The sequence below is a fragment of the Diadema setosum genome, chromosome 19 (assembly GCF_964275005.1).
Source record: "Diadema setosum chromosome 19, eeDiaSeto1, whole genome shotgun sequence".
NCBI classification, from domain to species: Eukaryota; Metazoa; Echinodermata; class Echinoidea; order Diadematoida; family Diadematidae; genus Diadema; species Diadema setosum.
This window is the reverse complement of record NC_092703.1, coordinates 11,736,102-11,754,478: the sequence shown is the minus strand read 5'-3', so window position 1 is coordinate 11,754,478 and position 18,377 is coordinate 11,736,102. Positions and strand designations below refer to the sequence as shown.

The following is an 18,377-nucleotide window of genomic DNA, read 5'->3' as shown; positions in this document are numbered from 1 at the left end:
TTATAATGCACAAAATGATGGGTGGGTATAAGAACAAATAAACAAACAAAACACTGTAGGCAGCTCAATAACATCTCATGCAGACCCATCAGGGCTTCATAATATTCACACAGCAAAAAATTTATCTTGCACAAAAATATGCAACTGCATCACAATTTCTGCTTTTCCTGAGGGCTGGAGATGCTAGAGATGTCAATGACAATCATATGACATTTGAACGCCTTTCAGTGCGAGTGATGGAGTAAGCTACCCCCTTTCTTCAATTTCTATTAAGTCACCACTCGGTGTCCCCTGTACAATGCTTGCTATCAACTTTATTGCAAAGTATAGTAACTTGCAAGTAATATTGATCCTCCAAATTATGTTTTGGCTTGTTAGGCAACATATCACACTTTTGAGGTAGATATTACATGCAACGCAGACAAGATGCATTCAACTGCCCCTTACTTGAGAGTCATGGTAACAATAAAGTACATACAGGCAACTCCCTTTATAAAATAGTCATCACACCAGCATTTTTTTTCTTCTTTTTTATGGGGGTGGAGAGGGGGGGGGGGGGGTGCATCAAATTCTGTTAGAGCTGAACAAATAGAGTGCATATAGATGTATGGATGATAATTTACAGACCTGCAGTTTACTTTGCTGAATCCAAAATTTTGTTTTAACTGAATTCTTTGTTATAACTGGAGTGTACAAAGGGGTTAAATACTACAACATTGTACCTAAAAAGGGCAGACTACATGTACCGTATGTAAAATTTAACAAAGATATGCAATGGTGCCATTTTCTTAAGTAATGGCAGACTTCACTCCATGTGTGATTGCTATATTCATTCACAGAACAATCGTTCAGCACATACAATGTACCTGCAAGTCTACACTCTAGAAGTAAATTGTACTATGGTGTGTAACCCCTCAGCAAACAAGGAGCACCGTCCACCGTTATGGAAAGGAGCGAGATCACTCATGTGTCCCTCTTAATGATGGTGGACCTTGCTCCATGCACTCACAGAGCAATTATACCAGGGACTATTGCAAGTGAGCACTCTTGTACTTACTAGTATATACACTAACCTCTTTGCACAGGGCCAAGACAATGAAAGCATTTCAGTGGCACTTCCCACATGGCACCATGAAACCTCCAAACATGCCTCCAGTTCAAACCATGAGGCTCATGAATGCACAATTACATCAACGCAGCCAAAGAGTCATACTGGAGTCCTCGTCCCTTTCAACTCCTACATCAAAGGCCAGAGCTGGTTCAGCATCTCACGGCATGCACCATCTTCTCCAGTGCTGTCCTTGCCTCCGAGCTGGGGAACACACCAAGGGCCTCAAGAGCACTGTCTCCGTAACCATGGCAACGTTGCTTGGCTTCATCCAAGGCAGGGCTGGAAGACACCGCACGTACCAACTGTTTCAAAATTGACAGGAAATTGAATGCTTTGGTATGATTTTTTTTTTTTTTTTTGGGGGGGGGGGGGTTGGATCCAAAAGCAATGGAAAGAAGAGAACTACAAGCCAGCAGTCTAAAGGGATGGTAGACGGGCTGAATTTTTTTGTTCTCAAATATTTGTTTGGTATCAGTGCATGTGATTTTCTCCTAAAACTTCTTACAGTATGTCACATACAGTCAAAACGTGAAAGCTGGGATGACTCCTTTTAAGCTGACAGGTAGGTTAAGTCATGCATTTATTGTTATCATTCCGGGTAAACATCAAACAATCTTTCTCGAAGTATCCTTGTTAAGCTGGTAGGCATAAAAGTTCAATGTTTTGCCCCTTTCTTGACAAAGGGAAGCAAGGGACAATAGTGCCATGGCTCAAGTATGAAAGCAAAATTCACTTGTCAAGAATCATTTACATTGACACTAGTGCAGTGTTAGTACATCCTGCCTGACATATTTCTCCGTAGGAGAAGCATTTCTGCTCAAAACTTGGCATCCACACACAGCTGTAGGACATTTTGTGTTCATCTACAGACGTGATATAGCTGTAGCTTGTCACTTGCTTCATTTTGACAATGTACAAGCCTAGAACAGCATTAGTAAACTGGACTATCGTGTGCTGGATGCCTCTGCCCACTGTCTGAAGAGAGAATTGTTCATTTACAAAGCAATTGCTACATGAAGGACATAAATCAGACTACGTGTACATGAAGCACCTTCAATGTACATTGTATATGAATCAAGCACAGCTTCATCAGCTTTGACTCAAAAGCAGGCCTCGAATTAACCGACGGCCACCGACGGCCACGGCCGTCGGTGCCCCTCTCGTTGGCCGCAATGCCTTTTTTTCCTTGATCAAAGTTACGGCCAAAAAAAAATGTGCCCTTTTTCTTGTGGCCATGGTGCCCTTTTAGAGTGAAAGTTATTATTCATGACGTATAATATGCCCTTTCTCAAAGTCTACACTTTAATAAGCTTGAACAACTTTCCTGATCTCAAATATCATACCTTCAGTTCACTCGCGTCCCAATATATCTGATTCAAACTCAAAGTACCTTTCCGAGATACGAGACGACGTGTAGAAGTCTACGTACATGTACGCCCGACCAGCTTTTACCGTCCCGATTGCCTCCGCAGCGCAGCGGCCATAGAGTTACTACTGTAGCTACTACCCTAGGCAGCGGTGGGCCGGAGCAAGCGGTTGCAAGCCATGTTAAAAAATGCCAGGCCTGTCGGACGGCTGCGAGCATTGCCATCTCTCTCGCTCTGCATTCATGCCCGCACGCTCAAAGCAAAATGGCGCCAAAAGTGCTCCAAAGCGAGCGCGGCGTACGCGTTGAGAACGTACTGTATTACAGAACCTACATCGTATTGCATATGGCCTACTGCCTAACGTCGTCTGCTGCGAAGAGATCTTATGTGTGCGTGCGCTGCTGGAGTGTAGCAGCACGGTCGATAGCATACAGCTCTATGGGGCATTCACATCACGTATAAACACCCAACATGCCCTTTCCAATGTGGCCTTGGTGCCCCTCTGACTGACCTATTAAGTGCCCTGGCCTCTTGGAAAAAGTGCCCTTTTCTAAATGGCCTTGCCCCTCCAAAATCCTATTTCGAGGCCTGCATAAGCATCACAGAAAATAGCTCTGCACAGATACAACTTACTAGGTACTAGCAAAAGTAGATTGTTGGACGGCACAGACATACAGACCATGTATATTTTATCATCTCAATAGAATTTTCATACAGGTTTCCTCACTCAAAGCAAGACTATCCACAACACATGCTCACGTACAAGAAAAAAATGGTACACTTGGGATTAAACAGGCTACGTAGTTTCACCTTTCTCATATCTGGCCTGTGGCTGGAGTAGTTGACCTCTGACATGTGACCTTTGCCATGGCTGGTTTGAAGGTAGAGAATGACTGGAGCTGACATCAGGTTGACCTCTTTGTGACCTTTAGATGCTGATGCTGTCGTGAATGGCAGCATGTCAGTATGGAGCTGGTAGCAAAATAATCAAAACATACTTTAGTTGTTTCATCATATCCAACAATATAGACTGACTACGATGTACACATTACTCTATATTGGAACACAACATACAATGAATTTTTGAATACATTAAATGCATTCACACAAATTTAATGACAGATACATGATGTACATGAAATCATTGCAGGACTGTACCTATAGGAACCACATGCACACACGAAGGTTAAAAAAGAAAAAAAAACAAAAACACTTTCGACAGTGCTGTCCACTTGTACTTCAGGTATCATACATCATACACAAAGCTATAATGATTGTCTTTGAGTCACATCAAGTGATTTACTTACTGGTGAACGTGCGCACTTATGGAGTACAGTACAGCAAGCTCTAGCTATCATAAACTGACCTTTGGTAGAAAGGCATACTGTGTTCTACCATTTTCACTCTGTACCAAGTTAGGCTTCAACCCCCCCCCCACAATTCTTCTTTTCCTCATTGTGGTTGTCTCATATCATGATTTCACACAAGCAATAAAGGAAACAGACTGCTTTAAAACTGGAACCTTTGAATTGCCACCAATTATTCACTCTAATGGGCAATAGTGGTACATGTATAATACAGGTTCTGATTCACTCACTCTGCTCTTTATTTCTAGCCTTGAAGCAAAACAAAACTCCAAGAGTAGCTTGCTGGTGTAACAGCAATATTTGTAAAAAGTACAACAAATATAATGCTTACATCAAACTCCAGATACATTTTATTGATGCATACTGTACCTGCTGGGCCCACGCAATATTCCTGCCAAAGTCAAAGGCACTCTCCGTCAAAGACGGGCTCTGATTGGACAGTTTCAGGGCACTCATACAGCTGTGACCAATCAGGGTGCCCGCTGATAAGTACACATATCTCTCCCACTCTGTGAAAGTCAAATCTGGTTGGAGAGTCGAGACAGGGTTGAGATCTGAACCACTGAATTTGGTGAATGCAGCTTCTGTGAGATCGGCAATCGCCTTGGATATGAGTTCAACGACAACAGTATTGCGCAATCCAGCTAGTGCCTTGCATGCACTTGCCAACAAGAAGTCTCCACTCAGGACGGCCATCTTGTTTCCCAGTTCCATGACTTTGAGCGGTCCCATGGAAGGGTCAAGATTCAATAGGTTGACGACCCCTCTGTGGACGAGGAAGGCTGTGTGAATCATCTCCGAGATCTCGGCTAAGGCTCTTTGACTGCAAGAAAGGAAAAAACAAGGCAATGGAAAGGAGAATGACAACAACAACAAACAGCACTTTAATCTGTTAAATCTCTCTTCTTATAGGTTTGATTTTCACTCCAAAATGTACAGGACTGCTCTGAATTGAAATCATACTTATACAGAACAGCAATTTTCCTTCAAACATGTACGGTACTTTCAATATGACACTGTCGTTTCAAACAAAAAGTTGATAAACAAGCTTTGCAATTCAAATATGAGAGCAGACAAATGGTAAAAAGAACTAGAAATGTCGCTATGGCGACTGATGCCTCCGCCATAATGCATTATTCTCCCAATAGGTGTATAGTACAATGTCTTCACAATGTGTAATGACAGTTTCACATAACTGGCAGAAATATCTGGAATGTTCACTTTCCACGAACTGGGTTTGCTATAATTGTCTATTAAAGAGTGCAGGTACGCATATTTGGGGAATTGAAAATTTTTACTTGACTTCTGACCGATCTTATTATAAGTTTATGCATTGAGTATAATTTTCAAGGTATGAAGAAAGAGTGTAATTACAGTACAAAATATATCTTCTTCTTTTTTGCATTTAAACCTGACCTTTGACCCTTAACATTTTACCTTTGACCTTCTGGCTAGAAATTTCCAAGAGAATCTCCATTAAGTAATACATGTACATTTATATTAAATTTTAAAACTAATAATGCAATCATTGCATGAGGAAAATAGTAACATTTTGAGGAGTTGAACTTGACCTTTGACCCCTGACTATTGACCCATGACCCCTAAATTCCCTAGATAATCCCTGCCAGTCAGTACATGCATATGTACCAAGTTCCATGAAGATACATTGAACTATTTGCGAGAAAAGTGATATTGCAACATTTTCACCTAACCTTTGACCTTTTGACCTTTGACATTATGACATGAAACTCTCTCTGGATAATCTTTACGCAGTAGTACATGTCTACACAAAGTTTCAAGAAAATAACTGCGGGCATTGCACAGATATGGGGGAAATAGCAACATTTTTAGCATTTGACCTTGACCTTTTGACCTTTGACCTCTTGCCAATGTCACTAAAATCTACTCAACTAATTGTCCCATCATACATCATCCTTGGACCAAGTTTGGTGAAAGCTGCTTCATCCAGTTTTGAGTTATCACGTAAACAGATAAATTTTAGGATTTGACCTTGATCTTTGACCTTTGACCTCTGTCTGATTTCACTGAAAAACTAATCAAGTAATTGTCCCATCATACATCATCCTCCAAGAAAGTTTGGGGAAATTTGCTCCATCAAGTCTTGAGTTATCGCGTAAACGGATACAATTTCATGATTTGACCTTGACCTTTGACCTTTGACCTTTAGCCGATTTCACCCAAAATCTAATCAAATCATTGCCCCATCATACTTCATACTTGGACCAAGTTTGGTAAAATTCCATTAAATATTACTCACGTTATCGCGTAAACGAAAGCGGACGGACGTACATACGGACGTACGTACGGACGTACGGACGTACGGACGGACAGACGGACAACCCGAAAACATAATGCCTCCGGCACCACTTCGTGGCGGAGGCATAAAAATGTATTTTCAGTTCAAACACTTTTCAATAATTATTCATGCATAGGGTGAGCAATAAACTATGCCATTAAGCATAAGGCATTTTATTGTATCACACCACAATACACTGTATACTATATCATTTCGGGATTCTACATTGTAAGCACCCTTCGCCTTTATAGTCCAGGCTAGAAGGCACCTAACCTTGTTTTTTGATATATACAATGTTTTTTAATGGTTTCTTGTCAATTCGAGGGTGCTGATTCCAAATCCGATTGATGCCACTCGCGTAACCTTGAGCATTTTCGGCAAAATGCAAAAATCCAAAATGGCCGCCAAATATGCTAATTTGGCCGTGATAATCACATTCATGTGCATTCTGTGACCAATTATTCCACCAAATTTTGTACATTTCTGTTCCTAGAGTTACTCCATGTGCATTTGCAAGAAAATTTTCATTTCATATAGTTTCATTTGGTATTTAAAGATCATTAACTTTCAATTCAAAATGGCCGCCATTCCAATGCTCATGTACAATATGAATGGCAAAAAGTATGCATGGAAATATATACCAAATTTACTGTATTTCCAGTTCCGTACCTATGCTGTTATAAAATGTTGCATGTGCAATACTAATATGATGGGTGCCACTTACAATATAGGGGGCTGACATGCATTTTTATTCTTCTACATGCAAAAATTCAAAACGGTCGCCACTCTTATTCTCCTGTACAATATGAATAACAAAAATATACGTGGAAATAGAAAACTGATTTGCTGTTTTTTATGCCTCCGCCACGAAGTGGTGCCGGAGGCATTATGTTTTCGGGTTGTCCGTCCGTCCGTCCGTACGTACGTCCGTACGTACGTCCGTACGTACGTCCGTACGTACGTCCGTCCGCTTTCGTTTACGCGATAACTTGAGTAATATTTACTGGAATTTTACCAAACTTGGTCCAAGTATGAAGTATGATGGGGCAACGATTTGATAAGATTTTGGGTGAAATCGGCTAAAGGTCAAAGGTCAAAGGTCAAGGTCAAATCATGAAATTGTATCCGTTTACGCGATAACTCAAGACTGTATGGAGCAAATTTCACCAAACTTTGTTGGAGGATGATGTATGATGGGACAATTACTTGAATAGTTTTTCAGTGAAATCGGACAGAGGTCAAAGGTCAAAGATCAAGGTCAAATCCTAAAATTTATCTGTTTATGTGATAACTCAAAACTGGATAAAGCAGCTTTCACCAAACTTGGTCCAGGGATGATGTATGATGGGACAATTAGTTGAGTAGATTCTAGTGACATTGACAAGAGGTCAAAGGTCAAAAGGTCAAGGTCAAATGCTAAAAATGTTGCTATTTCCCCCATATCTATGCAATGCTAGCAGTTATTTTCTTGAAACTTAGTGTAGACATGTACTACTGCGTAAGGATTCTCCAGAGAGAGTTTCATGTCATAAGGTCAGAGGTCAAAAGGTCAAAGGTTAGGTGAAAATGTTTCAATATCACTTTTCTCCCAAATGGTTCAATGTATCTTCATGGAATATGGTACATATGCATGTACTGACTGGCAGGGATTATCTAGGGAATTTAGGGGTCATGGGTCAATAGTCAGGGGTTCAAAGGTCAAGGTCAACTCCTCAAAATGTTACTGCTGTATTTTCCTCATACATGTATACTAGTATATGCAATGATTGCATTATTAGTTTTAAAAGTGTTTGATATATGTACATGTATTACTTGATGGAGATTCCTTGGAAATGTCTAGCCAGAAGGTCAAAGGTCAAAGGTTAAGGGTCAAAGGTCAGGTTTAAATGAAAAAAAATATTTTGTACTGTAATTACACTCTTTTTTCATACCTTGAAAATTAAACTCAATGCATAAACTTATAATAAGGTCGGTCAGAAGTCAAGTAAAAATTTTCAATTCCCCAAATATGTGTACCTGCACTCTTTAATAGACAATTATAGCAAACCCAGTTCGTGGAAAGTGAACATTCAAGATATTTCTGACAAACCTGTTATTTCGATATTTTGCCAGTTATGTGAAACTGTCATCACACATTGTCAAGACATTGTACTATACACCTATTGGGAGAATCATGCATTATGGCGGAGGCATCAGTCGCCGTAGCGACATTTCTAGTTCTGACATGCAGCTACATAGTTTGTTAAGATTTAGTGCTGATCATTATCTGAAGGATGTTCTTAACAGAAAGTTTTTCTTTTGTGTTGCAAAAGTCCCAATTTACCACATAAATTAGGATTTTCACTAAGAATTACGGATGGAGTTTCGAGCATTTAACAATCATAAACCTTGCGATGTTTAACACAATTTCAAATCTTTTATTTTGTTTCAACAAAGAATAGTATACACTAAGTGCACCAAACACCACGCAAAAAATCAATAATGTACCATCATATTCTACAAGCAACTTGAATATAAAAGTGTAATACTAACAAAACATATTAAGAAGCCTAGATGCCTATCATTTATCAAGTGTTAAAAAAGCAAAGCTTCTATGCATTCCCCTAAAACCATTATCAATAAGGTACAGAAAAATCATATACAGTACTGTAGAAATACATGATTGCGGACAAAAACATTAATGACAAAACTAACAACCCTTTACAATGTAGCTTTTTTTTCCAGTTAGAAGTTGGGGGAGGGGGAGTCCTGAGGCAAGTTTTAAATGGATAATAACCTCCATCGCTTTGTTATGATATGATTTAGGATTAACGCCTTGATATTATCGAGCAAACTTGATTTTCTTCATATTTATTGTCTTTAAAGATCTCTTTAATTGGATATTTGGTAGCAGGTGACATCAGCCCCAAATTTGCAAGATTCCCAGGCTAAAGATACATATCAGTCCTGCAATTGCCTTAACTGCAACCACATCTGATTATGTTCAGTACTTCCTCAGGGGTCGGAGGGTGATTTTTTTTTTTTTTTTGCCATAGAAACAGGATGAAGACATCAAAGACTTGCTTCACCACCATGTGAAGCCCTTTGGCTTTGTCGCCAGGCAAAAGACAGTGTTGGAGGTAACTTGAGTGGTATCAGAGATGACATCAGCCCAGCATCTGCACCACCCTGTTTTGGGGTCAAAGCTTTGAAGCGAAGGAGAGAAATCTATAGGTTGGCTTGTGGGATTTCAAACGCATTGATGGCAGGTTGTTCGGGGGCATGCCATGAAGCGTTTTGTCAGTTTTTTTTTTTTAAAGCTGTTATAAGCTACTAAAATCCTTGTATCTGATTGGCTGAGAGCAAATTTGTCAGACAAACTTGTCAGACAAAACACTTCCCCTTGTAAGGCAATTGCAGGATTGCAGGGGTCGCGGAACCGAGGGTTGGGAAGCAACAAAGGTGGGGGCAAGTATGTGTAAAACAAGCCCCGTGACTGAAATGGACCCATTACACGTATATTCATCATGAATCTTCTGCGTTATATTAACTTTAGTGAATATTCCATGATTCCAAACTCATCATTGAAGGAAAGGTGTGAGCAAAGTACTCATCTCCAGACAGAAAATGAGTCCCTTTTACAGTGGCAGCATCATATGCGTCAATTCCATTGCAATCTTAAGTGATTGCATTCCTAGAGAAAATACAAAATCATTCTTGGATATTTCAAAATAGGACTACTGTGGTGTGATGGACTTTCTGTTTACTATAATAAAATACAAAAGATATAGTGGTACCACTAGCAATACTTTACTAAACTCTTTGTAATCCTCCAAACACACTTGTCCGTGCTGTTACATTTTAACCAGTCTTGAGCAAGTAGGGAAAATCATGCAAGCACAGAACCAGTGGTAAATCTTATCTACGATATACAGATAAGACAGAAGGTCATTTGTCACTCGTGTTTTCAAGCAAATCATATTCTGGGTTAACATGGCAAAATGTGAGGCTTTTTTTTTTTATTTCAGAGATTTGACGAAAGGAAGTGAGGTGGTCCCTTTGTTCCACTTTCCCCTGCCTCATATTCTTTCTCGGATGAGGGGGTTGAAAAGTTTGTGTAATATCGCTTTTAGATAATGTAGAACAGAACAGTTATTTCGAAATTTCATTTGTGTCATCATCTAAGATTTAGCCTTTTAAATCAATAAAAACAGAGAATATTATGATGTTGAACATCTCGAGGCAAATAAGTATCAAATGTTCATATCTAATAATTTCTGATAAAGATCTTGATGTTGGCGTCAATTTAAGTTTTGGTGGGTTTTTTTCCCAATTCCTAGGGGAAAAACCAGATTGAGATACAATGTAGCAAATTTGGATGTTTGCATCACAACTAAAACAGCTTTTTGTTATGTTAGTAACAACCTTCTGATTTATAATCAGCACCCAAATTGATAACAAGTGTAGCTGCGTGACAGAAAACTAAAAAAAAAAGAGAATTTTTTTTGTTTATTGCCATGTGCATTTTGCCGTTCATATTGTACAGAGGAATATTAGTGGCATCCATTTTGAAGTTTTGTTTTAAGAAGAATATATAAGCATAAAAACAATATATTTTCTGTTTGTTTGCTTGCTTGCTTGCTTGTTTTGCTAGTGGCACTCATCAGATTTGCATTGCACATGCAACACTTTATAACAGCATAGGTACGGAACTGGAAATACAGTTAATTTGGTATATATTTCCATGCATACTTTTTGCCATTCATATTGTACATGAGCATAGGAATGGCGGCCATTTTGAATGGGAAATGAGCTTTAAATGCCAAATGAAACTATATGAAATGAAAATTCTCTTGTAAATGCACTTATAGTAGCCCTCGGAACAGAAATGTACAAAGTTTGGTGGAATAATTGGTCACAGAATGCACATGATTGTGATTATCACGGCCAAATTAGCATATTTGGCGGCCATTTTGAATTTTTGCATTTTGCCGAAAATGCTCAAGGTTACGTGAGTGGCATCAATCGGATTTGGAATCAGCACCCTCGAATTGACAAGAAACCATCAAAAAACATTGAATATATCAAAAAACAAGGTTAGGTGCACTTTCTATGGAGCCTAGCCTGGACTATTACTAGAAGCAAGATACCCAGCGCCTGCATTTGACCCCTTCAGAGGTTGACTGGTAAAAACTTTATTTACTGAGTAAAAGCTGTTCCAACTTTTTTGCCAGAAAAATTCAAAATTAGCAGGCGCACTGAAGAGACGGTATAGCTTTGGTTGAGATGAGGAATTCAATTTATATTTTGTGAGATGATTAGAAACCAATTATGAATTATTTAAGAGCATACAATTCCAATATGAATTCAAAGTATATTTGATGAAAAAAAATTAATTGCTTTTGAAATGGCTGAGATATCCAAAAACAAAGTAAAACAGAGTGGTCCTAACAAAGGTAGGTCCCACTTTTTATCCCGATTTCTTTGTATTTGGAAATCTCACCCATTTCGTAACTAATTTTCATGAAATACACTTTGAAATTAATCTTAGAATTGGATGCTTTTTCATATAAATGTCATAAGAGGTTTCTCATTATCTCACAAAAACAAATAATAATAACCTGAGGCCCCATCTCGACCAAAACTACACTATCCCTTTAAATCCTCACCTTGAAGAGATGCCGCCTGCGACACTGACTTTGCCATCTTCAGCTGCATTATGGGAAGTTGTGCTTGCAGCCTTTGACACCAGGAGAATGATCAGACCTCTTGTCTGGAGACTGTGCTTCCCGTCAGTCAAAAAGCTCCTACAAAACAAAAAAAAAAAGGGGGGGAAAAATACACACAAGGGTGATAAATGTGAAATATTTATCTATCATCTGCCTTTATTATTTCACATCTGATTTCGACAAAAATTCCAGCAATTTGTTTGTTCTGGTTCCCCCTCCCCCCCCCCCCCCCCAATTATTTTCAGCCAACATTAAATGTACAGTGTAGGGTCAAATTGTACTTTACAGTCTGAGATCATCCAGATATATACGACGCATTGTAAATGACAGCCACAGTGTTCTGTGTCTGAATATGTGCCATTATAGCAAAAGCCAAGCTATGATACTGTCAATTAATTGCTGGACAATTACTCCTGAAGGGTGAGAAATATATTGAAAATAATTGCAAAAACAGAACATTATCTGTTTTAGTTTTATTCTTATTTGTAATTTTAATGGAGACCACCACAGAAACTTTTTTCAAATGTAAAAAAAACAAAACAAAACAAAAACAAAACAAAAACAAAATTTTCAAACTCACTTAGCTGTCTTCAGCAGAGGATGCCTGGTTCCGACTAGTTTTCGCATGTGAAGGGCCACATTGGCAAGTTCATCACTGAGGAGGCATCGCAGGCTCATGAACGACATCGAGTACCCAACCACCTTCTCTGCTTCCGTGATGGCTTTGGCCCAGTCCGAGGGTTCGGAGGGCCCAAAGAGGTTCATGAAGCCCCTGCTCTGTCCACCACACAGCAGGTCATCCGACTGCAGCAGCCGTGCATGATAACCCAGTTTACCATGCTGCAGTTGAGTGCAGCCAGCTGTTGTTGTTACTGTCCTTACTTTTGGTTGGCAGGGTCCCTTCACACAGCATGGGCGTTCTTGTGGGCCAGTAAGGCTTAGAACACAGAGCCTTGCTGGATTTAAGGTGTTCCATGATGACGAAGCCAAAGACAGCTGTCTCCTGATACAGTGTATGTGTTGTCTATGCAGTGACATTGCTGGTGGCGTCCAAGTGAAGATTGTTTCACGGAAATTTCCAAATTTCCAGTGGCAGTTCAGTGGTGAAGCCTGTGAAGCTCACTGCTCTAGATCGATTACATTCCTATCTTGTTGTTCTGCACAAAACATGAAATAAAAGGAGACTTTGTTTATACAGTACTTAAAGTAGGACCTACGAAACCTATCATCAAAAGGCATGAAATATTTTCCTGTCAAAGTTGTAGTATGACAAGTTCTAACATAGCAAAACATAAGCCTGCCAAATGATTCCGCAAAAGTTATATTCATGTACCATCACAAGGAGTGAATGAGGCTCCGGACATACAGGTGTAGCACTATTGGCACTGTACTGGCATCTTGATTCAATCGCAATTAACAATGTATTCACACGGTAAAGCAATTTGTCCAAGTTGTTTAGCGAATACTCCCCGAGTCCAAGGTTTGACCTCCCCTGTGACGTGTGTCAAAATTCTACCACAAGCAAAAGCATAGGTTTTACATGTACCAGGTCGTCAAATCTTGGATGGTGTTATGGTTGAGTTATGAGAGGCTTGCACTTGCTTTGATGCTCTTATAGAGTCTTTTGTTGTTTCGAATTCCCTGGCTACAGCAGTTGTGTCCCTACACAGTGATCAATGGTAATGCTATATTGTATTTGATCAAACCTCATTTTCTTGTCCTTTGTGATGTTTCACCTCAGAGACCTTTGAATAGCGATACCGGTATCAAAACACAAAACAAATCAAAAATAAATTCATACATGCCAAGGGCACAAGGCAGCGCAAGATTGGCAAACAAGCAAATAAATGGTTCATTCGGCCAATCTTTAAATAGGTCTAGACCCATAATCTGGATCCTTTTTTGAAGTGAATGGGCAGATGGGGGAAGAGAACAAGTCAACATTTTAAGAGCAGATTTGATTAATTGTGACATGGGCGTCATCATCAGCGCTATACTGACACTGTTCTGTTGTGGTGCTTGTAATTATGTGTGGATTACCTTACCCAACTTAATCATCAGTAGAGAGTGGTCTAGACTCTAGATCTAAATCACTCAGGCCCGTCAAGGTACATATAAAATAAATTCATTAAATTAGGGTCTACTACTAGTACTAGGCCTACTAATACTAGTAACTGCGACCAGCCCGAACGCGAAGCGTTGATGGCACTGGCGGAGAGGGTCCCGCCAGTAACTTTACGTTACAAATCAGGTCAACTGTCGTGTGTAGAACTTACAATGAATGGAGCGCCCGGCGGCGTTTACTTTTAGGTATTCAGCAGCTAGACGAAATCACTGTGTTAGGCCCTACCCGATCGGGCCACCAAAAGATGAACACTTACCCGAATCTTCCTTCTCTGATCGCCGAGTCTCCCTCCGTGCCTCTTCATACGTATGTGTACGTGCTTAGCTTGTGTCCTCTCTTTCACGTGACACCAACACAGACTTCATGCAGTGGGGCCGTTATCGTGTCCAGCGCCTTGTCATGCAACCTTGTCCGGTGTCCACCACCGAACTAAAACATAGTGGAATGCGTGTCCCTATTCCCAAGATACACGAGACCGTGCAGCCAAATTTACCGTGTTGCGTCGCCATCTTGTTACGGCAATTTTTCCTTATATGGAGTGCACGCTTAGGAGCGGTCATACTGGGCCACTGGTACGCGCGCAAGCAAGAGTACGCCGTCCAGTTGCTAGTGATTATGACGTAACAATGCACGTTTGTACATGACAATGGCCTTGCGCTTCGGAGACACAGATCAAGAAAATTGGCGGAAAGTTTCGTGGGAAGTTTGCGGTCACACTGGCAAAACTTCGAGTTAAACTTCTCGATCTTTTGCCAGTCTGACAAAGTCGATAAAAGGGTCAAGAGGTCAACGAAATCATGTTTGAACGGGCGCTGTGTGTACGCTGTATGGCGGCTATTCGGAGGACTCACATTAGTTCTTTTAACATGTTTACGGCGGTTTTGTTTTTTGTTTTTTGTTTTGTTTTGTTTTTTTTTTTTTGCTGTTGAATACTAGATTGCTTTATTAAATCTAGAATGACATATGCACCGTAAATAAATCAAGTTTTTTCATTTATAAGCACTTTAATTTAGTCATAATGCTCGCCACTAAAAGAAGTTAGGCCAAGAGTTTCAGTTGCTCATCAAAAGCAGGCAAGATCCTGCGTCTGTCTTATTGCTTCATAATCATCAGTGCTTCCACTTTCCAAAGTCAGCCCTCCTGAAATCAACACGAAAAACTCCTGGAATTTACAAGAATATCCTGGTATTTTTCAAACAGGCTACACAAACATGATTAATTGTGAGCTGGGGGAGGGGGTCAATGCATAATACTCAGTGATATGTGAGTGATACATTACAGTCCTATTAATTTTCAAGATTGAAGGGGGGGGGGGGCAATCCCCCAGAAAAAAAGATTGAGGGGCATGCCTCTCCCCCACTTTTTACAGCATATCCCATTTGTACTCCCCCCCCCCCCTCCCCCTCAGAAGTACATTTACCAATTTTCTGTGGCAAAGTCGAATTGGTGTAACATACGTGTAAATTCTATTCATTCTGTCTGTGCCACATTCTCTCTCCCTCTCTTCCATCTTTTTCCTCTCTTTCTAAGTCTCTCTCTTTTAGACACATTTATATCTTAGTGCATTTTTTTTTTCTTAGTCTCAGCATAACACACAATCTCTACGAATGTATATGCTGTTATTTTTGCGTAGATAATTTCGCTGACAAGGTTATAGACACTTTTGCGAGACGTTTTTGCGAATTGACACCGATGCTTATGTTAATGCACTATTCACACGGCGCATGGAGACATTTTCGCATGTTGTTAAATTAGCAATTCAACCGAGACTCGCGAAATTCGCGAAAATTTAACCCTTGCAAAAATAACAGCTTATATACAGTATCTCTCTCACACATAAGTTTAATTTTCCGTAAAAAATCTCAATGTCAACTTCACATTGTGGGTTGAGCAAGGAGGCTATAGGCTACAGTATGACTGTTCTATACACCTTTCAAGTCATATCTGACGCTCGACCCTCAAATCGATCTGCTTGAATGAATGAACACAGGAAGAATCATTTTGAATTCATGTTGACAATGAAAAAAAATCACGTTTAATTTGAGAAGACAAAAAGTAACTAGAGATTGTAATTTGTCATCACTGACAAATTAAGGCGATCCGATTTTTTTTTATCAATGATTCGAGTCCTGATCGCAATAGGCATGACCATACAGGTTTCAGCTGTGTTTAGAGACATTGGCCGTGTGATGTTTGGATTATCATTTAGAAAAGGGAATCATGTCTGCCATCTTTGGTACTATTCTGTATACACTAGATAACGAAGATACAGCAACAAATACATATGACCTTTGACCCACCTTTACACTCCCAAGATGGCATCTGAGGAAAAAGTGGTTATTTTGTGAAATGATTCTCGCGACATCGTCTATACGTGTGCAAAATATGGGAAAGATAGGGCAGGCATTCACCAAGATACAAGACGAAACATTTATGACATTTGACCCTAATTTACATACCCAAGATGGTGTCCGATCAAGTAGTTGTAATTTTATGAAATAATGTACGTGACATGAACTAAATACGTGCAAAATATGGAGGTGATAGGGGCTGTTTTTCTTGAGTTAATTCAAAGAAAGTTGCAGAAAGAAAGAAATATCTGAATACATCGAAAATAAGCTTTAATTTCAACCAAGATTTTTCACGTGATTCCGACATCGTATGAAAAAACAAGGGTATATGACGATAGCGCAAAGTCTCAGCTACAACATATTAAAATCTGGGAGAAATTCACTAAAGGGTAAGTGAGCTAGTTGTCGATAAAGACAATCATGTCAATTTTCACATCTAGAAAAATTCCCTCCCAAAGAGATAACACGTCATAACGAAGTACATATGACCTTTGACCCCATTTTGCACAGACAAGATGGCCTCTGAGCCAAAAATGGTAATCTTTTGAAATGATCCTTGTAACATGGTCTTTACGTGTGCAAAATATGGGAAAGATAGGACATGTATTCACGAAGATACAGGATGAAACATTTATGACCTTTGACCCTAATTTACATACCCAAGATGGTGTCTGATCAAGTAGTTGATATTTTGTGAAATAAACATGAACTAAACATGTGCAAAATATGGTGGTGATAGGAGCTGTTTTTCTTGAGTTATTGCAAAGAAAGTTACAGAAAGAAAGAAATATTTCAATACATCGAAGACAAGCTTGAATTTCAACCAAGTTTTTAGAAGTGATGCCGACTCCGTATGAAAAAACAAAGGGCACACTTACGATAGCCCAAAGTCTCAGCTACAACATACTAAAATATGGGAGAAATTCACCGAAGCATAAGTGAGCTAGTGCTCGATAAAGATAGTCATGTCAGTTTTCATTTCCAGAAAAACTGCACTCCCATAGAGATAACACGTAAACTGGTCAAATTTGACAAAATTACTTTCAATCCATTTTTACAAGGTGATACCATCATCCAATTAAAATATTGTTATTACAACTTTGAAAGTACATTTAATAAGCTACAACATACTGAAATCTGGGGGCAAATCGGCAAAGGATAAGGGAGATACGCTCGAGTGAACTTGAAATTTGATGACGTCATTTTCAAATTTTAGTTTTTTTATTTCATTGTGAAATTTGATACCTTTTAATCATTTTGCCAGCATCGGCAACCCATGAGATGACATGTACAACTCATGAGCTTTCAGAATACGTAAAGAAAATGGGGGGTCATCGTCCATCCCGACGAGTAAAATCAGATTTAAAACTGGCGGTTTTTTTGGCATAGTTGAACTGTATATCGGCATTGACGCGCGCGCGGAATTTCAACTTTGACGGGCACGTATGACGTCATATTGAATCGGATTGACATGAAACTTGGCAGAAATCTTCCTTGACATTTCAGGCATCCGATAAGTGTGAGAAAACGGGAAATTTATATGACATTTGAGCTGTGCGTGCGCATATGCGCGCGCGCGTACGCGTCCGTCCGATTTTTTCAATTTTTCAAAAAATGCTCCAAATGGTCTGAAACGTGTGCAAAAAAAAAATTCAGCTCGATTGGAGCATACAAATGTTTCAACGCGCGCGTACGCGCACGATTTAAGGGTATAGATGAATTTTGAGAATATGAGTAGAATCAGCTTAATTTGAACTATATGTGACGTAAATTTCATTGAAAAATTCCGTTCCATTAATGAGATATGAATGAGAATGTGTTTTTATATAATGACGTCATAGTGACGTCACGGTCGACTGATCACTTTGATTTTAGTTCGATTGTCGTCTTTCGGACACGATACATATATGGTATAAGTTTGACATTCATAGGCAATGCACTTTCTGAGCTAACCTCTGCACAACTTTTGAGGAGAAATAAAGAAAGAATCAGTACAGATACAGAAGGTGATCCGAAGGATACTCGGATCAC

At 39.5% G+C, this 18,377-nt stretch overlaps 1 protein-coding gene across 1 annotated transcript; it reads right to left on the bottom strand.

Moving 5' to 3' along the window:
* Nucleotides 1-807: 807 nt before the first annotated feature.
* Nucleotides 808-14,385, bottom strand: LOC140242230 (all trans-polyprenyl-diphosphate synthase PDSS2-like). Its single transcript, XM_072321974.1, has 6 exons — nucleotides 14,252-14,385; nucleotides 12,451-13,027; nucleotides 11,811-11,948; nucleotides 4,215-4,668; nucleotides 3,289-3,450; nucleotides 808-1,413 (listed from the first exon to the last, which is right to left on the bottom strand). Exons 2-6 carry the CDS (start codon nucleotides 12,906-12,908, stop codon nucleotides 1,261-1,263), a joined length of 1,365 nt encoding a protein of 454 aa, XP_072178075.1. The 5' UTR covers nucleotides 12,909-13,027; nucleotides 14,252-14,385; the 3' UTR covers nucleotides 808-1,260.
* Nucleotides 14,386-18,377: the final 3,992 nt, after the last annotated feature.